We start from the raw sequence: 25112 nt of genomic DNA on the forward strand, positions 1-25112 counted from the left end.
TTTGTGTGTGTCATTTTGTTGCGTATGTTTGTTTGTTTGTGTATGTGTGATTATATAAAATAGACAAGCAAGTATACATATTATAGTATTTTTTTTTTCTAGGAAAATTTAGAAGCCGGGTGCTCTAAGTTGTTGTGGCTGTTGTGGCTGTTGTGGCTGTTGTTGACCAGGGCCAGTAAGAGCTTGTCCATACATATTACCAGAGTTTAACATCTAATTTTATAAACGATCAAAACAAAATTCACAATCATTCACTCTATCTATTTTTTTTTTTTGTTCTTTTCATACCTGTTGTGTGCCTTGTTGCTGCATAGCCTCTTTTTCATAAGCAACTAATGCTTGTTCTTTTTCAATTTCCAAAGCCAAAGGCAAAACTAACAAGAACATGGAAGTTGTAATGACCCAAGCACTTTTACCTACAAAGGTAGCACCTGTCTTTCCCCAAGAAGTTAATGTAGATACGCTATTAGAAATTCTGTTTCTATGTTTTAATGGAATAATATCCTTTAAAGCAACAATTCTATCCACGATAGATTCATCTTCTTCATCAAAATCATCATCAGAGAAATCGGAATATTCGTCTTCACTTGAGACTTCAACTTCTTCGTATTGATCTGCAGAGACTTCTTCAAGCTTGACCATGGTTAATTAATAATTATGTTAAGAGAGGAAAAAGAAAAAAAGAAAAAAAAAATAATAAAAAGTCATTTTTTTTTTTTTTGAGGGCCCTTGTCCCAAAAATTTCTTAGTGAGAATAATCGGCTTTAAAATTTTAAGTTGTTTAATAATGAAATGTATTTTAGCGTAGTTGTTTCAGAAATTCTATTCGCATATGAATGACTTTGTGTACATATAAAATAATCTACTTCTTTTGTTGTTTCTTGTGTGAATGAATAGGAAAAAAAAATTCTTTTATTAATCAATGCACTTGTCACTATAACAACAAATTACGTATTAAATCTGTTGTTGCTGCTGCTGCTGCTTCTTCTTTTTCCGCGGGATCAAGAACAAGATTTTTTTTTTAAATAACCAGTAATTTTTTTTTGTTATTTTTTAAACTTTTTTTTTTTTTTTTTTTTTTTTGCTTTTTGCTTTTTGCTTTTTGCTTCTTTTTATTTTTATTTTATTTTTTCAAGAAAATATATACACATATACACTACACTATACATATATTGTTAATATGAGACTGATAATTAGAAACGATTATGATGAAGTATCAGATTGGGTTGGTAACGTAAAAAAAGGAAAAGGAAAAGAAAAAGAAAAAAAAAAAAGAAAAAAAAAAGATAATAATGTATCTATAGATATTAACATTATATACTATCAAAAAAAATAAAAGCTCATTATGTTAAAGAACGAATTAATCAGTTTGAACCAACAAAAGAAAGACCTTTTGTACTTGGTTTACCTACTGGATCATCGCCTATGAATGTCTATAGAAGATTAGCTGAATTTGTAAAAGAAGGAAAACTTTCATTTAAACATGTAATTACTTTTAATATGGATGAATATGTTGGTATTCCTCGGTAAGCTATCTTTATTTATATATTAAATCAATTAATTAAGAAAAAAAAAAAAGATTCTTATACACTCAAGTAGTGAACATAAACAGTCTTATTATTCATTTATGTGGACACATTTATTTCAATATATCGATATTCCTCCTGAAAATATTAATTTCTTGGATGGAAATGCTCCTGATTTAGAAGCAGAGTGTAGACGTTATGAGGCAGAGATAGCAAAACAGGGTGGTATTGAGTTATTTATTAGTGGTGTAGGTCCAGATGGTCATATAGCCTTTAATGAACCCGGCTCCTCATTAACTTCTCGTACTCGTGTAAAAACGTTAGCTTATGAAACAATCATTGCAAATGCTAGATTCTTTGAAGGCGATATCTCAAAAGTGCCCAAATTAGCACTAACAGTAGGTGTAGCGTAAGTAATAGTCATCTTTGTCTTTTTTTTTTTAAAAAAAAAAAAAAAAAAAATTAAATCTTTTTTCTTTTCTATCAATAGAACGGTAATGGATGCTAGAGAAGTGTGTATCATTATTACCGGTGCTCACAGAAGGTAAATCATTATAAAAGACAAGTTGTTTCTTTCATTCTGAGTATTTTATATAGTATTGCATTAGCGAAATGTGTTGAGGAAGGAGTGAATCACATGTGGACAGTGTCTGCAATTCAAATGCATCCAAAAGGTTTAATTGTTTGTGATGAAGATGCTACACTTGAATTACATGTCAAGGTAAAATTTAGATATTGAGTTATTTCATTGAAATAAAAAAAAATGTATGCTAACTTTTTAAAAAATAATAATAATAATAATAATAATAATAATCTTAGACTGTTAAATATTTCAAGTCAATTGAACATGTTCATCAATCACTTATTGGACAAGAAAACTTGGGATTACAAGGAGAATTATTATCTACAAAACGTATTCAGACAGCAAATAATTTTCAACGAGAATTACTAGTTAGAAAATTAGAAGATAATAACGATGATGATGACGATGATGACGACGATGATGAGTACTCTGATTTTGAACAAATTAATTCACTAAAGAAAAGACGTATATCTACTTTATAATATTGTATTTATTTTATTTTATTTTATTCACCAATTTTGTATTCTTTTCCAAAATGCATCCTCTAATATATTTTGATGTTCTTTCACTGTAATTTGTCCATTTTCATTTGCCAGATAATAGATTGTATTTATCTTATTTTCTGTTAAATAGGCTTGTAACTTTTCATAAAACAATCCAACATCGTTGGGTCCGTGACAATCATCAGATAAAGTAAATTTGCCTCCTTTTTCAAGAATCGTCTAAAATATAAAGAAAAAAAAAATGATTAATTTAATCTCATCCATTTGGTTTATAGTTACTATTCTATTCCATTTACTTGGATAATATTGCGTTGTGGATAAGCATCATGTAAACCCTTTTTCCAAGCTCTTGAATTGATTTCAAATAAACCACCATACGCAATAACATAGTCCAAATTACGAACCACACACTTCCATACTTTGGGGTCCACGATGGTCGTATCGTCTTTATCAGCAAAGATGCGAATCAAATCAAAATGGCCTACAATTTCAGGTTGAACAGCTTGAAGCATGGCGAATTGTTCATCAAAGTAGCGAATGTAAAATGACTTCATGTCACCGTCACCTAAGGCTTTATGATAAAGTTCGGGAGAATAGTCGATAGGAATGGAATTAACATGGTGAAGTGAGCCTACAACATAATCTAGTTTATATGTTTCTCTAATTTCCTTGATGCGTTGACTATAATCTGAATTAATAAACTCAATTTCAGCACCCATCAATATATTGATTTGATCTTTATATTTGTCTTGAAGACGTCTTGCTTCTGTTTGAAAACTATGAAAAGCAGTTGCCAACGTTTCTGGTGTGCATTGAGCCTTTTTTTTTTAAAAAAAAAAAAGAAAAAAGAAAAATGTGAAAAATGTAAATACAGCTATTTTACTTATTTTTTTTTTTTTTTTTTTTTTTTTTTTACTTTTTACCTCTATTTCTTCTGGATATAGCTCAGACTGAGTATATCGAGGCATATGTTCACTAAGACCATAAGTATGAAACCCCTTACGAATGGCCTCTTTCACTACGTCTTCTAACTGGCCATAGCCATGTTTACAAAATTGACCAGAATGGCTATGAAATGAATAGGGCATTGCTTTCTATTTTGACAGGAAAAAATAAAATAAAATAAAATAAAATAAAATAAAATAAAATAAAATAAAATAAAATAAAATAAAAATAAAAAATAAATGAATAAATGAATAAATGAATATAATAAATGAATAAATAAATAAAATAAAACAAGGGGAGTTTGAAATAAATTTATACAGGTCTTGAGAGAAAAAAAAAAGGAAATATGACTTGAATCAAGCATGATGGGAAGATATTACTTTCTTTAACAAGAATTTACACTACTTTTAGGAAATTTTATCCAACGAAATCTAATTTTTATATTTATTTTAATATCTATTTGTATATATCGATACAAATGGTGTACAGTCGAACTATTATTACTGAAGGTAGTTAGCGACTATGATATTAATTTTTTTTTTCAAAGAAAAATATATATATATATTATTCTTGATAGCTTTAAATAAACTCGATAATAAACGTATCAAGGGTATGAAACCTATGATTTTACCACCACCCAAACTCTAATGGAGGATATTTCCCATTAAATTACTTAAAAAAACAGCACAAACAATGATCAAAGGAAGAAGAGCAGCTGAAAATGTCATTAAAGGGTCGAATGATTGACTTTTTTTTTTTTTTTTTTTTTAGTGATTATCTATAGTAAAGTGAATATGTATATGTACATGTATATATATATATAAAGGAGGAGGGCAATGATATAAAGATGTTTAACTTATTATAAATAATGATAGGTAGAACGATCAGCTAAATTGTTTGTTACAGGAGATTATATTATAGATATTATGATTGAATCAAACTTGGTAGAAAGTAATAAAGTCATTTTTTCTTCTTTCATTACACATTATATATATATTTATATATATAAATTCATTAGGTCGTCAAGATGTTCCTATAGAAGGTCATCATCGTTTAAATAAGGGTCAATCTGTTCCAAATGGCTTGTATCAATTGGGAAGATACAGTCAAGGTATTAAATCATTTCTCTAAGGGAGTTCATACCAGGTGAGCTGCTAGACAATAACAATAAATAGAATATTATGTTTGTATGTACTATTTATTACACTATGCTTATATATCTATTGCATGTATAATATAAAGCGTCTTTTTATTATTATTATTTATTATCATTGAGTTGATGATCATCCTCTAAAATTTGTAATAATTAACGAGTAGGATAATGGACTCCATTTTATTTTTTATTATTATTTTTATATAAATACACATAGAATAATTCTTCTTCTTCTTCTTCTCTCTTAAGTTTCTTTCGATTGCTGTTCGGTTGTGATTGTTTCAAGACGACGAGGAGGAAGTTCACCGGCGAGTTCTTCAAGTGATTTACCTTTCGTTTCAGGAATCAAGAAGGAAGAGAGCAAGCCAGTAAGCATGAAGAAGGCAAAGATTTGTAATAGATGATTGATCCAGTTATTGTGACCCCCGATATCCTTCAAGAGACCGAAACCGACTTGAGCGACGATAGAACCCATCTTACCAGAGGCAGCGGAGATACCATGAGCGGTAGAACGATAACGAGTAGGGAAGCATTCACCAGGAACGATAAAGGTGGTTGTGTTGGGACCAAAGTTGAAAAAGAGTTGAGTGAGGGTATAGAGAAAGATGAAGATAGCGTTTGAGGTCATGAGGATCTTGTGATAGCCAAAGCCAAGGATGATAAACATGATGGTCAGCATTGTGAAACCCATGATTTGAATCGTCTTTCGTCCAAGTTTATCAATTGTGAAAACGGAAATCCAATAACCAGGAACAGAGCCCAGTAGATTGATGATGATGTTACCAACACAGGTACGGAAGACACTCTGATAGGCATCATCACCACCTCCGAACCCAATATTCGATAAAATAATGGAATTATTCAAACCAAGTCCATACCATGCTACATCAAGGGCAAACCAAGAATAGGCAGCACCTAGCAAGACCTTACCATACTGCCATTGACCAAAATGGTGACAGAAATCAGCCCAGGAGGCCTTTGGGGTAACATGTTTACTTCGAGTGTTGGCGACATTTTCTGTATAATTACCTGAGGATGCACCCTTCTCGATAAACGCCTTGGCATCTTGAATCCCCTTTTCAACTTTTTGTTCTACATCAATTGTGAATCGAGGTGTCTCAGGGATGGTTAAACGATAATAGAGAGCACCTAAACCAGGGATAGCACCAATACCGATCACGATACGCCAGACATAATCCAATGCCCTTTGATCTGCCCTGATACTATTTTGGAAGGCAACGGTAGTGATTAAACCTACTAAGCTTGCAGCGAGTTGACCAATACCTTGCATAGCAAATACAGCCGCCATCATCGCCCCTCGTCTCTTGGTTGTAGCAAATTCAGATGTAATAACCGAAGAAAGAGGATAATCACCCCCAATACCAATGCCAACAATGATACGCCAAAACGTAATGACGGCCCAGAAGGAAGCAGCAGGAGCGTCGCCGACAAGGGTTTGACCAATAGTACCAATAATAATAATCATCAACTCAACACCATACATTCTCTTACGACCTACACGATCAGCGAGATAACCAAAGGCAAGTTGACCAATCACAGTACCAACAGAACAAGATACTTTAATGGCTGTATCTACATTATGAGGTGTTTTATTTTGATTGGATTCGAAGTACACATAACCGATCATGGTAGAGACAAGATTGATAGCAAAGATATCATAAGCATCTGTAAAGAAACCAATACCAGATACAATACAAGCACGTATATGGAACCAACCAAATTTAGCATTATCGATCTAAGACATACATACATTATTAATATTATTATATTCTATAAGGGAAGTTTTTCTTTCTTTTTCCTACCTCTTCTAATGCTATACGACGACGTTCAAGTACATCCAATGCTTCTTGATCATGATTAAGCGCTTCATCTATATGAAATGTATTAGGCTTTATATCAAATGATGACATTCTCTATCTATCTATCTATATAAACTAGAATATAAAAAAAAAGGAAGAGAGGGATAGAGAGAGAGAGAGAGAATAATAAATAAATGAATAAATAAATAAAAAAATAAATAAAAAAATCAATCAACATAATATACCTAATTTTTTGAATTGTACTACAATTGAAAACACTTATTTTGTCAAATAATTGATATATCAATAAACGCACATTTACCATATAATAAAGACAGTGTTAAAAAGTTAGCCAATCGTTTATGGCATGTGGTATAATAGAATATGAGAGGTTATATTATCTCTCGTAAGAAGAAGAAGAAAAAAAAAACATGAGTGATACAAGTTATTGTTTTATTCTGCCAATCATGTTAAAATTCATGTCCACGCTTAAATTTATTTTAGTGATCTTGTCGATCTGAATTATTTCCAAACATTCTTTATCAAATGATATTATCTTATTTTACAAGAAAAAAAAAAAAAAAAAAAAAAAAAAAAAAAAAAAAAAAAAAAAAAAAAAAAAAAAAAAAAAAAAAAAAAAAAAAGAAAGGAGGGAAGAAAGGAAAAGATAGAAAAAGGAAAAAAAAACTAGTTTGTATAGTAACGATAATTTCTTGCTATAGTCTCTATCTTATAACAAAAGTAGAATAGACAAAAAAAAAAATCACACTTTTTTTATATATGTATGTACATTAAGCGCTACTTTTTTTATCTATTTATTTATTTTTTTATTCAGATAAATTCTTTCATAAGATATTTAATTTTTGTATAATTATGTTGTTGCAAAATAAAAGAAAAAAGAAAGAAAACATGAATTAATTCGGCTCTTTTTATATATGGTTTATTTATATATATATTTTTTTTTAATTTTAAAAAATAAGCTTTTATAAATGAAACATTTATATTTGAATATAACAAATAAACTTTGATGATGATGATGATGATGATTGTCCAGTATATAAAACAGTTGATATGCTTGTTCAAACTTAATTATTATTTCTGCACTACAACAATGTCATATTAAAAGATAAGTGGCTCTACTGTTATCATGTGCATGGAAAATATGCAATTATGTAATACAAAGAACTTTTCTCTAACAAAATAAGTAATTCTAATTGGCGGAGCATATAATAGTGATCGTAGTAGACTTACTGAGTTATTACATCAACCTTTTTTTTTTAAAAAAAATAAATAAAAATAAATAAAAATAAAAAATAAATAAAAATAAAAATAAAAAAATCAATAAAAATAAATAAATAAAAAATACAGTTAAAAAGCATTTCAATATAACAGTAAATAGTATAATAAAATAGAATTATTGTCTTCTTTCTATGCATATTGATGTAATCATTACTAATGGATACATTCAGGAACATAAAACAATTCATTCCCGATAACTTAAAAAAGAAGGCTTTTTGTGATACATGGTGGAGAATGTTTATTCATTCACGTTGTCAGAATTGAAAAAAAGAAGGAAGTTATTCACGATTGCTATTGAATAAATAAAGTTTGTTGTATTTGTGGTAGTGTTGGTCTTGTTTCTAAAATAAACCTCACTTGTGTTATCAATAAAAAAGAATCTATTCTATGCGGTGCGTCTGTGCGTATTATATCTAAACTTTAATAATTCTATTTTATTTGTTTTCAAGTTTAAAGGCTGGGTAAAGGCACTTTTTTTTTTTTTAATAAGAGCTAACTTTAGTAAAACATGATAAAATGATATTGAAAGACGTCACATTGCTAAAATAAAAAAAATAGGAATAATAATAACAATGATAGACAAAGATATGTTATGAAAGATAAAGGAAGGGAGAAAAGATGAGAGAAAGTAGCAGTAATAAGAAGTGTCGTCAGTAATACGTAAAACCCGATACTACTACTCATGACGATATAAACTCAAAAAAGGTAACCTGTCGGAATTATAAAGGAACGGATTTTGATTTAAGCGTATAATAATATAGTGGAAGAAGAATATCATACAACGACTATTTCATTTATCATATTCATTTATTTTTTAAAGATAGATAGATAAAAGAAGAAATAATGTAGTCTATTACTGTTTTTATATGAATTTATCTGATTTCTTTTTTTTTCTCAAAGTATTATTTTATAGCAAAAAAAAAAAAAAAAAAAAAAAAAAAAAAAAAAAAAAATTAAGGAACGCCAATCTTCAGGGGTTTTGGATCGAAATTTGTAGTAGCAGTAGTAAGTATGTACAAGAAAAAAAAAATTTATTTTTATTTTTTTGACAGGAAATCTTTTAATTATTAAGGCAAAAACTTTTATTTTTATTATTATTATTTTTAATACAAAAATAGTGAATAATAATATGTATTAAAAAAAAAAGTATAAAGGAAAATAAGAATATCTTCTTTTTTTTAAAAAAAAATAAAATAAAATAAAATAAAAAAATAAATATAAAAATGAGTTAATAAGTGGGTAAATATTGGACGAATCATTTTAAAATAGAAAAAAAAGGTTATGATTTTGAAACCCCCAAGAAAATATTTTAAACTATACAATTGATGTTTCTCTTTTATAATATGTGTATATATATATATATATGTGTGTATACATATATGAAAAAAAAAGCTTAGCATGGGTAGGGTGGAAAAAAAAAAAAAAAAAAAAAAAGAGAGAGAGAGAGAGAGATGAGAGAAAGAGAAAATTGAAAATAAGGGGAGGGGGGCGTTTAAGGGGGGAAAATGATATATGTATTTATATTTCAGTTACGAGCTGGATTAGGTTCAATATAAACAACAGACGCCAAGTCTCGGAAAGAATCTATAAAAATAGGTGTATGTCTGAATCGACCAAATCCTTGAAGTGCTTCAAATTCATCTTGAGTTAAATGAAGTTCTTTTAATAAAGGTGGTGATGGAACACTACTTGTTGCAGTAGATGGTAAAATGGGATGAAGTTGTTGATTTTGACATAAATGATTTACTGACATTCTACTATGACTACTGCTACTGCTACTGCTACTTCTACTGCTACTGCTACTACTGCTACTACTACTACTACTCTCTTCATCAGAAGATAATGATGAATCCATATGATGATTAGACATGATAAATTTAGGTACTTTTTCATATGTTGCTGTATTCATATTAGAGATTGAATTTTTTGAATAATTGGATATAGTAGTTGTGGTTTCTGTATTTGATGAATGAGGAGATTTATTACGCGTGGATTTGTGAGTTTGTGTATGTTGCATCATGTTATCAAATCTACTAAATCTTCGAGAACAACCAGGCACAATACACACGTAAGGTTTCTAATAAAGTATTTTATCAATATTTGAATCCTTTTATTTTATTTTATTTCATTTTACCTCTCCAGTATGCTTACTATAAAATAAAAATAAAGATAGATAATAGAGACAAGTTAGTAAAATGCTAAACCTTCTGTTATTGTTATTATTGTTTACCGAGTATGTCTTGCTAAATGTTCTGAACGAGTAAATACCATATGACAGTCTCCAAAGCCTGTACATTGGAATAATTTGGGTTTAGTTGAACGTGATTTCTTTTGGTGCATTGATGATGATGACGCTGTTGTTGTTGTTGTTGTTGTAGAAGGCATAATTTTAAAAACAAATAAATATGTGTCTTTAAAATGAAAATAATATGTATATCAAAAAAAGGGGGAGAAAGAGGAGAGGAGAAGAAAAGAAAGACAGAGAAAAAAAAAACCAATCTTTTTAAAGTAAAACCAGTAAAAAAATTGTTCAATATGTTTGTGGAGTTTTAAAAAAGAAAAAAAAAACTTTCTTTTTTTCGAAATAAAATAAAAGTACGGGATAGCAAGGGCTACGACAGCTATTACAATAACTGCTTCTATGCGATATTTGTATTATTTATATACACTTCTATAAATATATAAAAAAAATAAGGGCGGGAATATTCAGGTACGAAATTATAAAATCATGACATATCTAATGTTACCTTAATACTAAAAATGGATTATTTTAAATAAAACTTGTTTTATTTATTTATTTATTTTTTTGTATATAAACTATTATGAACAAATAAATAAGAAAAACAAAGATTGTGTTCTTATATAATAGTAGTGTATTCTTTTTTTTTTTTTGAAATATTACAGTGAAAAAAAATAAGAAAAAAAGAAAAAGAAAAGAAAAAAGAAAAAAAAAAAAAAAAGAAAAAAAAAGAAAAAAAAGGCTATACGAAATATGGCGTAGTCAAAATAAATGAATGATACAGTTATGCTACTGCGTACATCTGTTATTATTATTTATGACAAATGTTCACTTTAAAAGGCAAAATAAAAATTAATAAAGAGAATACTATTTTATAAAGTTAATATATCATAATGATTATATACTTTAATGATGATCTATACTCCCGTGGCAGCATATATAATATTATCTAATCAAGTAAGAATAACATTTATCAATATTTTATGCTATACGTATATATCTTTAATAAAACGTATTTAAGTAGTCATCCTATATTCATATACATATACATTTATGTGTGCGTGTGCGTGTGCGTGTGCCTTTTTTATATCTATCATTCTAGTAATATATACTCCGTACTTGCCTTGTTTCTAGCATTAGCAGTGCGAGTTATGATATTCATTATAGAGTGGATATTAATAAAAACCTTTGCAGTACAACTAATAATATTTATTATACTCTATCATCATATCATTTCTTATATAAACTGATGGTCTAAAAGATTTTATACAAGAAGGCCCTGGTTCTACTTTAGTACAGTCTTTCTTTTAACCGATTACACACGTCCTTTTTTTTGTGAATATCTGTGATAATGAATCATTAGAAAGAAAATAGTCTTATAACATCAGCTAAATGATAATAAAAATGCATAAAACTCAATAATAAGAATTATATATACCTACTTTTTTTTTTCTTTTCTATCGAGTTAAGTAGTGTTGTCAATATAAATTACCAAATTTTATGAAGAATGTAATTGTGACCTTTTTTTTTGCTATTATCAATTTTTAAGTAGACAAAAAAAAAATACACACACTCTCTTTCTCTTTCTTTTCTAATTTATAAATATTAACCATGTTAAATGACAAGAAACAACTTATTGGACCTGCAGAAGAAGAAATCAGAACTTTATTATCACAATCTGGAGATCCTTTAGAAGCTATTAAAGCCATACAAAAAGATTATGGACTTGATCTACCTGACATTGAAAACATTTATCCTTTATTAGAATTATGCGGATACAGTCGATTAGAAATTCATAAAGCATGTTTGGATGCATTAAATAAAGCGGTTGTTGAACAGATTGAAAAACCTACATTTCAACTTGAAAAGTAAGTTAAAAGAATGAAAAAAAAAATACAAAACTTTGAAGGTTAAACGTCATCCTTTCTCTCTCTCTGTATCTTTCTTTAGTTTTTATGATTTATTTAAAAGAACTGTTCCATATATTCATGCACCACTTATGCAGCCTATTCCCATGGCATTATTAAAGAAATTTGAACGCCACATTGAAGATGACGTGATTGAACAATTAAAAAATAATATGGCAGTATTTGAAAATTGTCCAATGAATATTAAACAACGCGTTTGGAAACAAGATGAATCATATTTTCAACAGACCATGATTTCATTGGTTAATAGTTATCACCATGATGAAGGTTTGCAAAGTTTAGCTTTAAATATTAAGCCTGATAATTATCAAGAAATAATTGAACAAAGGTTTTGTTATTATTCCTATTATATATCAACTATTAACGTCTATTTTATACAGACGTCAACATCCAATTATAGAGAAAGTGATGGCCATCATCAATCAAGATCCACAAATTTATGAAATGTTTATAAAAATGATTCGTATTGTGTTTGAAGCAACTCCTCATCCTAGCTTATGTTCTTTGCGTGTAGATATATTAATGAATTTTCATGAGAACAATTGTCATCAGGTAATAATGAGTTTACGAGTAGTATTTCATGTGAATTTAAAGGAGCTTTTTTTTTTTAGATTACTGATTTAGATCCTTGTCATCAACTGATTTTTATTTTGGATACTTGTGTACGTAATCAAAACATGGATGAAACAATTACAGAGAGAATTAAAGAATGTTTTGATGATGTTGAGAATGGATCTACTCTTTATGCGTAAGTGACATCATTAGTGCGTGTTTTTTTTTGACTAGAATGATACAAATACAATTATATGTTTTAGTGATTTTGCCATGATTTTGATGGAGCCTATGATTTCAAACTTTTTAGCTTCCATGATTGTCAAATTATTGAAAAGTACTTTATTAGAAAAGATCCCACAATCACAGAGCCCCACAAGGAAGCTGGTGAGTTATATCAGTAAATTGCTTAATCTTGCTCAACATGCTCCTGTAGCTATTCCAAACCACACAAAGATTCCAAAATTAGAAAAAGAGTTGAAGGAAAACTTTTGGGATACAATGTGTGCCATGATGTTAGAAAAAGGACCTGATACACTCTATTCTAACGGAGAAAAGATACAAAATACTATGATTTACCTATTACAAAAAAGCGATATTGCAAGAAAAGTATTTACAAGCTATCTTATCGATTGTATACGAGAAGGCAATATTTATAGTTTGAGTCGATACCTACCTTTTATATTAGAAACATGGCCAGCCCCCGACTTTGAAGAAGAAGGAGTCATCTATCGACAAACTTATTTAGGCTTTGTGAAGACAATGATTGATGTACTATCTAAAAGTCATGCAGTAGAATGTATCACGGATGAGAGATGGAAACAAGGCGTCATTATTCATTTCTTATTTAAAGTGGTTAGTTGGGATTGGATGATTCATGAACAAATGGTTCGTTTCCTGGCAGAATATTATATCGATTCAAAGTCATTGAATAGAATTGGTAATCAAGTGACAATCATCACTGAATGGGCAGAATACATGATTATTAATGGTTTTAAAGATGAAAAGGTAAAGCATAAATATGTCTTTTGATTTTATAATAATTGACTTTTTTTTTTGTTATAGCACTTACAAAAGTTGAAGGATGTATATGGTTATTTAATAACAAGATCTAATAGCATATTGAATGGCGATTACCGAATTAATTCTCCTATACTTATTCGTTTCCTTTCTTCATAATAAAGTTAGTAATAATGGCTAATGAATAATTTTTTATGGGGATGAGAAGTAAATAAAGAACTTAAAGGGCAGTTTTATAACATGTATATTAATTCTCAAAGAACAGCGAAAGTAATAATCATTTTGCATGCTTCAAGTGGCACCCTACTTGGAGGCAGTAACTCGAAAAAAAAAAAGCTATGTCATCTAGCGAAAGAACACACTAAAGTTTATTAAAGAAAAGCAGTAGCCGAGAGTAACATTTTAGGCAACAGATTTTGGGTAGAGGGGGAGGGGATGGTTAAACTTCAATAACCGTTTAAAGATCTTTATATACTTGATCGACATTCTTTCTTTTTTTTTTTTTTTTTTTTCGCTGGCTTGTGATAGATATGACAACAGTACGATATAATTTTAACAATATGCATTTACCGCAGCAGCAGCAGCAGCTAATAAATAAAGATACTTTCAAATACCGCTATCAAACTTTGTTGTTTATGAAACACACACATATAAATACACACACACACAGGTATATTTTTTTTTTTTATATATTTATATACATAGTTTATCTTTTTTTTTTTATAATCAAAGATCATGCCAGCGATTACACCAAAACAACTATCTTCATTACAAAAGAATACAAAAAATATTCGAAATATTTGCATTCTTGCACATGTTGATCATGGAAAGACAACTCTGTCAGATTCCCTTTTAGCTACTAATGGTATTATTTCATCAAAAATGGCGGGTAAAGTGAGATACCTCGATTCTCGTGAGGACGAGCAAGAAAGAGGTATCACGATGGAATCTAGTGCTATTAGTTTATATTTTAAACTAGTAAAAACAGCTAGCAATGGAGGTATACTATTTTTAAAAAAAAAAAAAAAAAATCAGTAAATAACAATGTATTTTTTTTTCCACAAAAAAAAAAAAAGAGGCGCAGCCAACTGAAAGTGAATATTTGATCAACTTGATTGATTCACCAGGCCATGTTGACTTTTCTTCTGAGGTATCTACTGCTTCACGTTTATGTGACGGTGGTCTTGTATTGATTGATGTTGTAGAAGGTGTTTGTACACAGGTAAAAAAAAAAAAAAAAAAAAAAAAAAAAAAAAAAAAAAAAAAAAAAAAAAAAAAAAAAAAAAAAACAGGAAACATGTATTTTTTGATTATATTGAAAATTAATACAGAACTAGACTATATCTGTTTTACATCAAGCATGGATTGATAAAGTAAAACCTGTATTAGTGTTTAATAAGATGGATCGATTAATTGTTGAATTACAAATGACACCACAAGAAGCCTACGTACATATTAATAAAATTCTAGAACAAGCAAATGCTGTGATGGCTACCTTTTTTACAGGTGATTTGATGGAAGAAGAAGCAAGAAAGATGATGGAGGCTAAAAATAAGAGAACAAAAGAAGAAGAAGAGGCATTTGATTCCAATAAAATATATGATTGGAGTATGGAAGAATGTGATGATTCGGATATTTATTTTGATCCAGCAAAGGGAAATGTAATTTTTGCTAGTGCCGTTGATGGCTGGGCTTTCAGGTAATCAATACATTTATTTTATTTCAATTATAGAAAAGAGAAAGCTTATAAATTAATGATAGAGTACAACAGTTTGCTTCGCTTTATGCGAAAAAACTTGGATTTAAAGAACAAGTTCTACAAAAATGTTTGTGGGGTGAATATTATTTTGATCCAAAAGCTAAGCGTGTTATTTTACCAAAACACTTGAAGGGTAGAAATTTGAAACCAATGTTTGTTCAGTTTGTGCTTGAAAATATTTGGGCTGTTTATCATAGTGTTGTTATTGAACCGTAAGTCAAAGAAAAGAAAAGAAAAAGAGGGACTATCATTTTAATAAATATACACACATGTACACTTATATTCATGTTTAGTAATCGTGAGCGTGTAGAGAAAATTGTGGACGCATTAAAAGTGAAAGTATTGCCCAGAGATTTACGTTCTAGAGACCCACAAAACTTACTATCAGCCATTTTCTCTCAATGGCTTCCATTGTCTACTTGTGTCTTATTAGCTGTCATTGGCCAATTACCCCCTCCTACAGAGGCACAACGTGTTCGAATTCCTAAAATACTATATCCTAATATTCATCACAAAGATAATGAACCTCTTGAAGCATCTAATGATGTTGAAAAGGCCCTTTATAGCTGTGATGGCTCCTCTGATGCACCTGCTGTAGCTTATGTAAGTAAGATGTTTGCTGTCCCTGTCGAGTTATTGCCTGAAAATCGTCGTACTCAGATGACAGCAGAGGAGATACGTGAACGTGGTAGACAACAACGTGAACTACGCATGGCTCAAGCTCTTTTAGATCAGTCGGGTGAAGGAATTCCCTTAAATCTTGATCAACTTGGTAGTCATGATACGGCCAGTCAAGAAAAGGAAGATGATGTCTCTAAAGAAGATCTTAAAGGTGAACGACTCATTGGCTTTGCTCGCCTTTATAGTGGTACTATTCGAGTGGGTCAAAAGTTATATGTGATGGGACCTAAATATGATCCCAAGTATCCTAAAAAGCATGTCTCTGAAATTACTGTTCAAAACCTATATCTCATCATGGGCCGAGACCTGGAAGCATTGAATGAAGTCTCTGCTGGTAATGTATTTGGTATTGGTGGCTTAGAAGGACACCTTTTGAAAAATGGTACCTTATCAAGTATAATCAATGAAGATGTGCGTAATATGGCTGGCATCAAGATGGATACGGCGCCTATTGTACGTGTTGCTCTTGAACCTGAGGACCCAACTCAGATGGATAAACTAGTAGAGGGGCTTCGTCTTTTGAACCAAGCAGATCCTTGCGTTGAGGTTATGCTTCAGGAAACGGGCGAACATGTCATCCTGACAGCGGGTGAACTTCATCTTGAAAGATGTCTTCGTGATCTAAAAGAACGATTTGCAAAGATTGAGATTCATGCCTCTGAACCTATTGTGCCCTTCAGAGAAAGTATCGTTCGAGGGGATCTCTCGACTAATAAAGAAAAGGACGGTCTTACCACACCTCGTGGCCAAATTGAAATCAAGATTAACTCAAAGTTTTTAACATTAAAAATCCAAACTGTGCCTTTACCTACACGTATTACTGACTTTTTAACGGAGCATACTGCTTCTATTAAAGCTATTGTGGATGAAAAGATAGCAACAAACAAAAAGAAGAATCCATCCTCGTCGGATGAAGATGAGGATGAAACAGGTGAAACAGCAGGACCTGTGGTCCCGAGCCATCGTTTATCACCTATGGAACTTGAAAGCGCATTAAGAAAGGAATTTGCGGAAGCCAAGAAGGAAGGTGGACCGTTTGCTTATCTATGGGATGAATCACTTGTTGATAAAATCTGGGCCTTTGGTCCCCGTCGTATAGGTTCTAATTTGCTTATAAATGATATTCCAGGTTATATTAGAAAGCCTTTCTTTCAGATGAATACAAAGAATACTGAAGTATCAGAAGATGATCATGCAGATGAGGTTCTTAAAGTCAGTGATGAAGATGATAGTTCACTTTCTATTTTGGATGTTGATTTCCATATCCATACTGGTTTCCAATTATCAACTTTGGCTGGTCCTTTATGTGCTGAACCTATGACAGGTGTTTGTTATATAGTACAAGGCATTGAACTTCATCCTGAAGAAATGGTAACATCTAATGGTGAATCCATTGATGGTATGCACATATATATATATAATAATAATAACTAAATGTTTGAATATATTACTTACTATTATTATTATCATAGTTCGTTCTCGTCTTCATATTATTCAAGGCCAAGTAATTGCAGCAGCTAAAGAAGCTTTTAGACAAGGTTTCTTGGACTGGTCACCACGTTTATTATTGGCTATGTATTCATGTGATATTCAAGCTACCGCTGAAGTTTTGGGCCGTGTATATGGTGTTATTTCTAAAAGGAAAGGTAGAATTGTTTCTGAAGATTTGAAGGATGGTACATCATTTTGGCAAATCAAGTCTTTATTACCAGTTATTGAAAGTTTTGGTTTCTCAGATGGTAAGAAATTAAAATATATTTATATATTTATTTATTTATTCATTTATTTATGTTTATTAGAAATTCGTAAAAGAACTTCCGGTGCAGCAAGTCCTCAGTTAGTATTCAATGGATTTGATATGCTGGATGAAGATCCTTTCTGGGTTCCTACAACAGAAGAAGAGTTAGAAGATTTAGGTGAAAAAGCGGATAAAGAGAACTTGGCCAGAAAATATATGGATACAGTTAGAAAGAGAAAGGTAAGATGCCTATTTTAATAATAAATAAATAGATAATAATATCTTTTCTTCAGGGTATGTTTGTTGAGAAAAAATTAGTGGAGCATGCTGAAAAACAAAGAACATTAAAGAAGAACTAAATAAGTTAAATTACTAAAGAAAAATAAAATAATAATGTTACAAATAAATACCTTCTATCCAAGTTATAGTCAGAAGATCAATAATATTGATTCATCATGGTTGTGAAGAGCAGAGACTTTTAAAACTAATGTCTTTTTTTTTTTTTTTTTAATGCACTCTTTCCTTTACCTGTCAATATCTCAAAAGTAAAATAAATTTATTTATTTATTTTATTTTTTTCAATTATCAAACTATTGAGCTTAATATTCGTATAGATATTGCGAATACATAAAGCAAGTTGGTCGAAAACTTGGACTCTATAGACAATAACAATACATGATAAAAAAAAAAAGAAGAAGATAAGTCTATTTTACAATTATCCATGTATTTAACTTCAATTTAATGGATTATTTATAATTATTAAAGGACGGTGCTATTTTATTTTATTTTTTTCATCTCTCTTAAAAAATTAAAATATATATTTTGCAACTATATAATAGACGAATCAAGCAATATATATGTATATGAACTACCATAGACAGTCTGTATATAAATATATCTCTTTTGTTTTATTATCTATGAATGCTATTCTAGAAATATAATGCATATTTATAAATAATATAATGTTTCAAAGAATGATTATCTGCATCCCTATTTATGATACTTTGCTTCAACAAAAGGCATCTTGGTAATCACTGCTTTTTGAAGCTTATTTCTAACTTTGACGTTTAATTCAGTGCCCTTCTTATGAAGTCCATTTTTAACATAACCCATAGCAATGTTCTTCTTTAGAACAGGGGAAGGGCAGCCTGATGTGATAGTACCAACCATCTCTCCTTCCTCATTCAAGATTTCAGCACCTTGACGAGCAGGAGCACCTTCAATAAAGAGACCTACTCGACGACGTGTCACACCTCCTTTAATCTGAGGTAATATATGCTCTGCACCCAAGAATCCACCTGTCTCACGACGTGATTTGGCTATTATATAATTATAAAAGTTTAATAAATTTATGAGAGAGAGAGAGAGAGTGAGTGAAAATGATAATGATAATAAATATTTAGAATAATAGGAACTTACGAATAGTCCATGTTAAACCAGCTTCTATAGGTGTTGTAGTTTCATCTAAATCATTACCATATAGACAAAGACCTGCTTCAAGACGAAGTGAATCTCGAGCACCTAATCCTGCTAATTCAACATCAGGATGAGACACTAATTTCTCTGTAATATGAACAATTTCTTCAGTAGGGATAGAAAGCTAAACATGAAACAGTAAATAAATAAGTCAAGTTAGTTAAAGAAGAAGATAATATGTATATACATATACATATATATATATATATATATATATATATATTACTTCAAATCCATCTTCCCCTGTATAACCAGAACGAGCAACATGACAAGGTACACCCGCTATATCCATATATTTACCATGCATAAAGCTAAAATCATTCAGACTTTTACCTACTAATGATTCAAGTGCAATCGCTGCTTTAGGACCTTGAATAGCAATTAAGGAATGATCTGTAATGACTTGAAAGTCCACATCATATCCTTTATTTTGAAACTCAGTTAGATACCTTCGAATATGAGCTAAATCTTTATCAGCACAAGCCGCATTAGATACCACATAAAGACTATCATCGTGTTGCATCACGATAGTATCATCGATAATTCCTCCTTGTTCATTTGTGAAAACAGATAGAGTACCTTGTCCAACAGGTAATTGATGTAAATCGGCAACCACTAATGTTTCAAAGAATTTTTTACGATCTTTACCAATAACACTATAATAATATTATATTGTATTTTGATATGAATTTCCCCAGTCATGATATTATATAAATATACAAATATATATATATATATATTGTACATATATATTGTATATATATTGTGTATTGTATATTGTATATTGTATACTTCTTCATACCGAGATTGAAGCATATGCGATACATCAAATATGGAGGCTTTTTGTCGTGTATGAAGATGAGAAGCTAATACACCCATACTAGCATATTGAACAGGCATAGCATAACCTGCAAATGGCACCATCTTTCCTCCATACTGAATATGAAAATCATATAGGGCAGTCTTTTTAAGAGACTTATAATATGGAAAAAAAAACGTTAATAAAAAAAAAGAAAAGAAAATTGTTTTGTTTTATAGAATTATATACATACTTCAGTATGATTAATAGAACTACTATAAACCCGTTTGCTTAAAGATCGACTAGCAAGAATAGATCCAAAAGATGAGCGAGAAACCTTAGTGATGATCATAATTTTTTAACAAAAAAAAAAATGTAGAAGAAAAGAAAAAAAAAAAAAAAAAAAGAAAAAAGAAAAAATCTTAAAAATAGTGCATTTTGATCAAAACAACATCTATATTTTTTTTCTTCTTATAGGTCATACAAGTTGGCTCGGTGAAATAAAGAAGATGTACTTTAAAGGAAACTTTTTTTTTTACTATACAATAATTCATGGATACTATGATATACACAAATAATTTTATTCATACACTTTCCATCCATTTTTTTAGGTCATTTAACTTTTGCTTTAAGGCAACCCGCTCACTTTCACTTTGCGCATATTTTAATTTCATTTCAGTTACTAATGCTTCCATATCCGCTAATTGATCTTGTAACTGTGCATTTTTTTGACTCAAGGCTTGATTTTTTAAACACAATGTTTCCATATCGGACTGTACCCGTTGTTCAATCTCCTCTGGAATACAATCTAGCATCCTTCGTAATTCTGTTGTTTGTACCTTTAATGCGTCATTTTCATCATGAATACGTGCTAGCTCTAATTTCTTTGTAATCAATTCCTCTGCGACCAGCGCATATTCCTTTTTCACTTGATTGCCTTCCACTTCTAAGCTTTTACATTGTTCAGTCAAGGTACGATTCTTTTTTCGCATAACTTCAATTAGACTTGCTTCTGTATCTGCTTTTATAGCTTGTGTATAATATTCTTTTGCTAATCGATCCAAGCGTTTACTTGAAATTTTAATTTCATTTGACTCACAAAGTAATTCTGTAATATTATCCTAAATATATAAATATAGATATAAGGGAGTAGAAGAGAGATAAAAAGGAGAAGGAAGAAAAAAGAAAAAATGTTAAAATCAAAATATTTACTTTTTTTTTTTTTTTTTTTTTTTTTGCTTACAGCTTACATTATATATGGTCAACATATCATCTTTTAAGTAGGCTACTAAATTTTCAAAATCTAGAGATAAAATAGTCGATTGATTTTTAGATAATAAAGCTAAACCTATACGGAAAAGACAATGAACTCCCTCTGTAAATAAGGTATCATAAATACGGAAAACGACGTTTAATGGAAACTTGTAGGCAAATAAGGTTAAAAACCATTGAGAGGCATACATATTTGAACGGACACCTTGTTCATTAAAATGTCTATGGATATGAGGTAAATGATCAGCTAATAAGCCATCAAATTGAAATAGACGTTGTCGTAATAAATCAAGCTGAGGTGTGTAATGCCCTCTTAATTCATATTGTTGCATTAGCTGAATAAGAACATAAAATGATTCTTCTTCTGGCATCTGGAGAGAAAGAAAGAGAGAGATGAATATACAAATATATACATACATAAACATGATGTTTCACTTACGTTCAAGAGCAATGGTCCTGCTATAAACTGTAAACCTTGACAATAACCTACTTCAGGATCATGTATAGAATAAGCTTTTACTATATTAAATAAAGACTCTTGACCTACAGAAGATTGAAAGAAAGGATGATGAGGGAATGTTCGATGAAGGTCACGTGTAATCGCTTTTTCATAAACAGACTCTTGCTTTAATAATCCAATATAGTAATTCTGTAATGATTCTTCAGAAGAATTTATTTTATTATTATTATTTGCCAATAAAGGCCAAATGGCGCCTCTTAAAGCGGAAGGTATTCCTTGCTGAACTTGAATTGATAATGATTTTAATTCTGATTGACTAAAATGGTTATAATTTGAAATAACTTTAGACCAGAATGCTATTATACATTTATGTTGTAGATTTAGAAATAAAAGAAAAGCTTTCGTTCATGAATGATAATATTTACCCCAATCTACATCATCTTCTTTTGCTAAATAAGGTTCTTGTAGCTCTTTTTCAGGTGTAGCTAAAGGTGGTGTTAATAATTTTTCGTCTTCTTCAGAATAAAAAGAACAAGCACTGTCATCATCAGAAAATGTAGTAATTTTATCAAACATTTCAGTGCCACCTTTGCTTATCATTGTTGGCTTTTGATTATTTTGCTGTTTATTGTTAGTTACATATGCTTCTACTTGTTCGTTTTGATTAAGATAGTTTGTTTGTACTACTTGCATCTTTGTAAAATATAAGGGAAAGAAAAAGAAGAAAAAAAAATGTTGGGTTATAGGATAAAAAGAAAAAAGAAGCAAGATACAATTAATTGATTTATTATTTTATATTAATGTATAATTAGAAAAAAAAAAAAAAAAAAAAGCGGGGCATTTTACTGTTTTGCCTCTCTCTTTGCCCCCCCCCCCTCTAAAATTTTTTTTTCTTTTTTTTTTTGTTTTACTATAATGAATCCCTTATTTCATTGTATTCTTACTCTCCTTATACACTATTCGCACTTCAAATTCGAAGGATGTTAGTTTTTTTTTTTTTGGACAAATTAAAATTAATTTTCAGACAAAAAAGAAATTAGTTATGGACGAAAAAACGGTGCCTTTCAGATGCTTACCTGTAAAAATCTAAATCCCTAAAAGGGAAACCGTGTTTACTATGGCGATTGATGAAAATAAAAAAAAATTGATCAAGCTAATCTAGTGGGGAGGAACATGGAAGGACGATCGTAGCCATTCCAGATGTACGACGATATGAGCGACATATTCTTAGTAGCATTATGATCCCTTTGCCACAGTGTTCGACAGTTTTTGCAAGCAAGAACACTGGAACCTTTCATATTTTTTACTTTTTTTGAACGAATCATTGTAGCATTTGTAGCATATTTTTGATGTCTTAAACTCATCAATAGTTATCGCCAAAAGACCACCTTCTTTCTCCCTCCTCTTAATTGCCCTCCAAAGAACACCAGTAGCTCTGCATTTGTTTCCTTTAAGATTTACGCCATCTTTTCCAAACATTCCTACTCCAAAAACTATTAGCAGAACCTTGGCGGCATCTTGACTAAACTTTGCGGGCCTCCGTTTTACTCTATATTATGAAATACGTCAATTAACGTGAAAATAAATAAATAAATAAAGTCTGTTGGCTTACTTAGCCACATCTACCCGCTGCCGTTTTGCTTGTCTCTTGATATTCTTGGTCTCTGAGCTTTGTCGTTTCCGGCTTGTACCGACTATCAAAAAAGAGTTAGAATGCATAAAACTTATCAGTTTGTCTTTGCTCACCGTCATCTGCTTTGTCTTCTTTATAAAGTCTACATTTATAATAATTTTTATTATAATGTCCGGTTTGTTTACGATCCTTGCATGTTGGCTGTGATTTCTTTCCCAAGTAGATATAGTGCTTATGAGAAACAAAGCAGCTTTAAAATACCTCATACTCTATACCTAACGCTCTGCTTTCTTTTACTGCTTCAATCTTATTAAGAATTATGGATTTATACATTTTCTTGGGGTATAAAAAAAAAAAGAAAAAGTAAAGAAAAATAAGACTGATGTATAGTAAGCTATTAAAATGGGTGCTTTGACCTCATTGTTCTTTCAAAAAAAAAAAAAAAAAAAAAAAAAAAAAAAAAAAAAAAAAAAAGCTACTGCTTAAGAGTTAAAGTCTCAGGTCATACATTATTGTACAAATGTGTACTAAATATTATACTTCCTTATGTGGATTCGACTTTTATACTCGAGTTATAGATCCTTTTTACTATGTAATATTAATTTTGTTATTTTTAAGTTACAAAGGATACTTATTTTTAAGAATGCAATGTGGTAAACTTTAATGTTTATAGCTCCTTTCATTAAACTTTATAGTTAGTTGAAATAAAATAAAAGAAGAGAAGCAGGATAGGAGCATTTTATCACATATTATACATAGCGTAATAATATTTATGTTTCAGATAAAACCAATAACAAGCACCAGCAGCGTAAAAAAAAATATTCAAGAAAAATATGATGTGTTTTTTATTTATTTATTTATTAACTAGTCTATAATATCAGCTATTCTAAACGGCTGGAGGAGGAGGTTGAGTTGAATTTTGTTCCTTTAGATGATTTGTTGAATTAAACTCATAAATTAGTTTATCTGTCACACTGATACGAGTAATGGCTGTATTGCCTTGTGCTACAGGCGCTACTACAAGCCCATCTTGAGCAGTCTTAAATCCACTCTCAATCCAATAACTAGAGAGATACTTTAATGGTCCACCATGTGTTACCACTAGAATGGACCTATATTTTTTCTCTTGTGCATCCTTAATAATAAATTTCCATGCAGCTACTGCTCTTTCCCGAAAGGTCTTTTCACTTTCACCTTGATGATTAACGATGAACTGATCGATAGTTAAATTCAGTCGTTGTGACTCTGTATTGAGGTACTTTAGTGGTTGACGAGAAAGTTTACCGAAATCTCGTTCGCGTAATAATGGAAGGTAATCAATAGAGACAGATTTTTGATAGGAGAGAATGGCAGAAGCTGTCTAATGGAACAATTAGAATAACATTCTAATATATTTATTATGTATTTTACCTGTTTACAACGTTTTAAGTCACTACAATAAACGTGATCAAAATTTTGTTCCTTTAAGCGTTCACCGCAACTGTCAGCTTGCTTTAACCCGTTTTCATTCAAGTCAGTATCTATAAGAATTATATCAATAAATCTCGAAGCCTTTAAATTGAAATATATATATATATATATATATATATTACCAGTATGTCCTTGTAACCAACGTTCATTGTTAGCATTGGTATTGCCATGACGAACTAAAGTCACCAATAAAGACATTTTTTTTTCTTTTTTTTTTTTTATAAGAAAGTGGCTAAAAAAAAAAGGCAATAGTATG

The 25112-nt window shown here is 30.2% G+C and overlaps 12 protein-coding genes across 12 annotated transcripts; 4 read left to right on the forward strand and 8 right to left on the reverse strand.

Annotated features, from left to right (window-relative positions):
- Window positions 1-27: 27 nt before the first annotated feature.
- BX663DRAFT_162152 (mitochondrial outer membrane translocase complex, subunit Tom22) lies at window positions 28-803 on the reverse strand. Its single transcript, XM_051521641.1, has 3 exons — window positions 289-803; window positions 168-213; window positions 28-147 (listed from the first exon to the last, which is right to left on the reverse strand). Exons 1-3 carry the CDS (start codon window positions 640-642, stop codon window positions 125-127), a joined length of 423 nt encoding a protein of 140 aa, XP_051380285.1. The 5' UTR covers window positions 643-803; the 3' UTR covers window positions 28-124.
- Window positions 804-1109: 306 nt separating this feature from the next.
- Window positions 1110-2618, forward strand: BX663DRAFT_518203 (glucosamine-6-phosphate isomerase). Its single transcript, XM_051528837.1, has 6 exons — window positions 1110-1229; window positions 1340-1526; window positions 1600-1935; window positions 2017-2070; window positions 2124-2247; window positions 2346-2618. The coding sequence occupies exons 1-6, from the start codon at window positions 1181-1183 to the stop codon at window positions 2589-2591; spliced, it is 996 nt and encodes a 331-aa protein (XP_051380286.1). The 5' UTR covers window positions 1110-1180; the 3' UTR covers window positions 2592-2618.
- BX663DRAFT_439752 (Polymerase/histidinol phosphatase-like protein) lies at window positions 2619-3700 on the reverse strand (the record flags this gene model as incomplete). The annotated part of the gene is made up of 3 exons (XM_051523345.1): window positions 2619-2831; window positions 2909-3430; window positions 3536-3700. 3 exons carry the CDS (start codon window positions 3698-3700, stop codon window positions 2619-2621), a joined length of 900 nt encoding a protein of 299 aa, XP_051380287.1.
- A 335-nt stretch (window positions 3701-4035) lies between these two features.
- BX663DRAFT_563226 (uncharacterized protein) lies at window positions 4036-4791 on the forward strand (the record flags this gene model as incomplete). The annotated part of the gene is made up of 5 exons (XM_051532000.1): window positions 4036-4066; window positions 4135-4167; window positions 4329-4345; window positions 4433-4508; window positions 4576-4791. 5 exons carry the CDS (start codon window positions 4036-4038, stop codon window positions 4686-4688), a joined length of 270 nt encoding a protein of 89 aa, XP_051380288.1. The 3' UTR covers window positions 4689-4791.
- A 163-nt stretch (window positions 4792-4954) lies between these two features.
- Window positions 4955-6641, reverse strand: BX663DRAFT_439777 (phosphate:H+ symporter; the record flags this gene model as incomplete). The annotated part of the gene is made up of 2 exons (XM_051523349.1): window positions 4955-6466; window positions 6534-6641. The coding sequence occupies 2 exons, from the start codon at window positions 6639-6641 to the stop codon at window positions 4955-4957; spliced, it is 1620 nt and encodes a 539-aa protein (XP_051380289.1).
- Window positions 6642-9271: 2630 nt separating this feature from the next.
- On the reverse strand, window positions 9272-10265 carry BX663DRAFT_518210 (uncharacterized protein; the record flags this gene model as incomplete). Its single annotated transcript, XM_051528838.1, has 4 exons — window positions 10060-10265; window positions 9964-9979; window positions 9666-9906; window positions 9272-9533 (listed from the first exon to the last, which is right to left on the reverse strand). Coding segments are annotated over exons 1-4 (587 nt in total), but the record flags the coding sequence as incomplete, so codon positions are not given.
- Window positions 10266-11606: 1341 nt separating this feature from the next.
- Window positions 11607-14080, forward strand: BX663DRAFT_518217 (cofactor of BRCA1-domain-containing protein). Its single transcript, XM_051528839.1, has 6 exons — window positions 11607-11936; window positions 12019-12324; window positions 12377-12548; window positions 12608-12744; window positions 12812-13556; window positions 13614-14080. Exons 1-6 carry the CDS (start codon window positions 11680-11682, stop codon window positions 13725-13727), a joined length of 1731 nt encoding a protein of 576 aa, XP_051380291.1. The 5' UTR covers window positions 11607-11679; the 3' UTR covers window positions 13728-14080.
- Window positions 14081-14243: 163 nt separating this feature from the next.
- Window positions 14244-18235, forward strand: BX663DRAFT_518223 (P-loop containing nucleoside triphosphate hydrolase protein). The gene is made up of 8 exons (XM_051528840.1): window positions 14244-14568; window positions 14645-14790; window positions 14906-15267; window positions 15330-15539; window positions 15621-17407; window positions 17481-17747; window positions 17808-17986; window positions 18040-18235. The coding sequence occupies exons 1-8, from the start codon at window positions 14304-14306 to the stop codon at window positions 18103-18105; spliced, it is 3282 nt and encodes a 1093-aa protein (XP_051380292.1). The 5' UTR covers window positions 14244-14303; the 3' UTR covers window positions 18106-18235.
- Window positions 18236-18494: 259 nt separating this feature from the next.
- BX663DRAFT_477191 (Aminomethyltransferase mitochondrial precursor) lies at window positions 18495-20428 on the reverse strand. The gene is made up of 5 exons (XM_051524278.1): window positions 20275-20428; window positions 20025-20197; window positions 19449-19878; window positions 19166-19346; window positions 18495-19065 (listed from the first exon to the last, which is right to left on the reverse strand). The coding sequence occupies exons 1-5, from the start codon at window positions 20371-20373 to the stop codon at window positions 18737-18739; spliced, it is 1212 nt and encodes a 403-aa protein (XP_051380293.1). The 5' UTR covers window positions 20374-20428; the 3' UTR covers window positions 18495-18736.
- A 9-nt stretch (window positions 20429-20437) lies between these two features.
- BX663DRAFT_518234 (rab-GTPase-TBC domain-containing protein) lies at window positions 20438-22518 on the reverse strand. The gene is made up of 4 exons (XM_051528841.1): window positions 22179-22518; window positions 21733-22109; window positions 21272-21664; window positions 20438-21142 (listed from the first exon to the last, which is right to left on the reverse strand). Exons 1-4 carry the CDS (start codon window positions 22444-22446, stop codon window positions 20606-20608), a joined length of 1575 nt encoding a protein of 524 aa, XP_051380294.1. The 5' UTR covers window positions 22447-22518; the 3' UTR covers window positions 20438-20605.
- Window positions 22519-22989: 471 nt separating this feature from the next.
- Window positions 22990-23719, reverse strand: BX663DRAFT_488513 (uncharacterized protein; the record flags this gene model as incomplete). Its single annotated transcript, XM_051524819.1, has 3 exons — window positions 22990-23302; window positions 23366-23528; window positions 23662-23719. 3 exons carry the CDS (start codon window positions 23717-23719, stop codon window positions 22990-22992), a joined length of 534 nt encoding a protein of 177 aa, XP_051380295.1.
- A 507-nt stretch (window positions 23720-24226) lies between these two features.
- On the reverse strand, window positions 24227-25090 carry BX663DRAFT_563233 (histidine phosphatase superfamily). Its single transcript, XM_051532001.1, has 3 exons — window positions 24979-25090; window positions 24797-24906; window positions 24227-24746 (listed from the first exon to the last, which is right to left on the reverse strand). Exons 1-3 carry the CDS (start codon window positions 25052-25054, stop codon window positions 24273-24275), a joined length of 660 nt encoding a protein of 219 aa, XP_051380296.1. The 5' UTR covers window positions 25055-25090; the 3' UTR covers window positions 24227-24272.
- Window positions 25091-25112: the final 22 nt, after the last annotated feature.

Source organism: Cokeromyces recurvatus, assembly GCF_025118155.1.
Source record: "Cokeromyces recurvatus strain NRRL 2243 chromosome Unknown BX663scaffold_24, whole genome shotgun sequence".
In the NCBI taxonomy this organism is placed as follows: domain Eukaryota; kingdom Fungi; phylum Mucoromycota; class Mucoromycetes; order Mucorales; family Mucoraceae; genus Cokeromyces; species Cokeromyces recurvatus.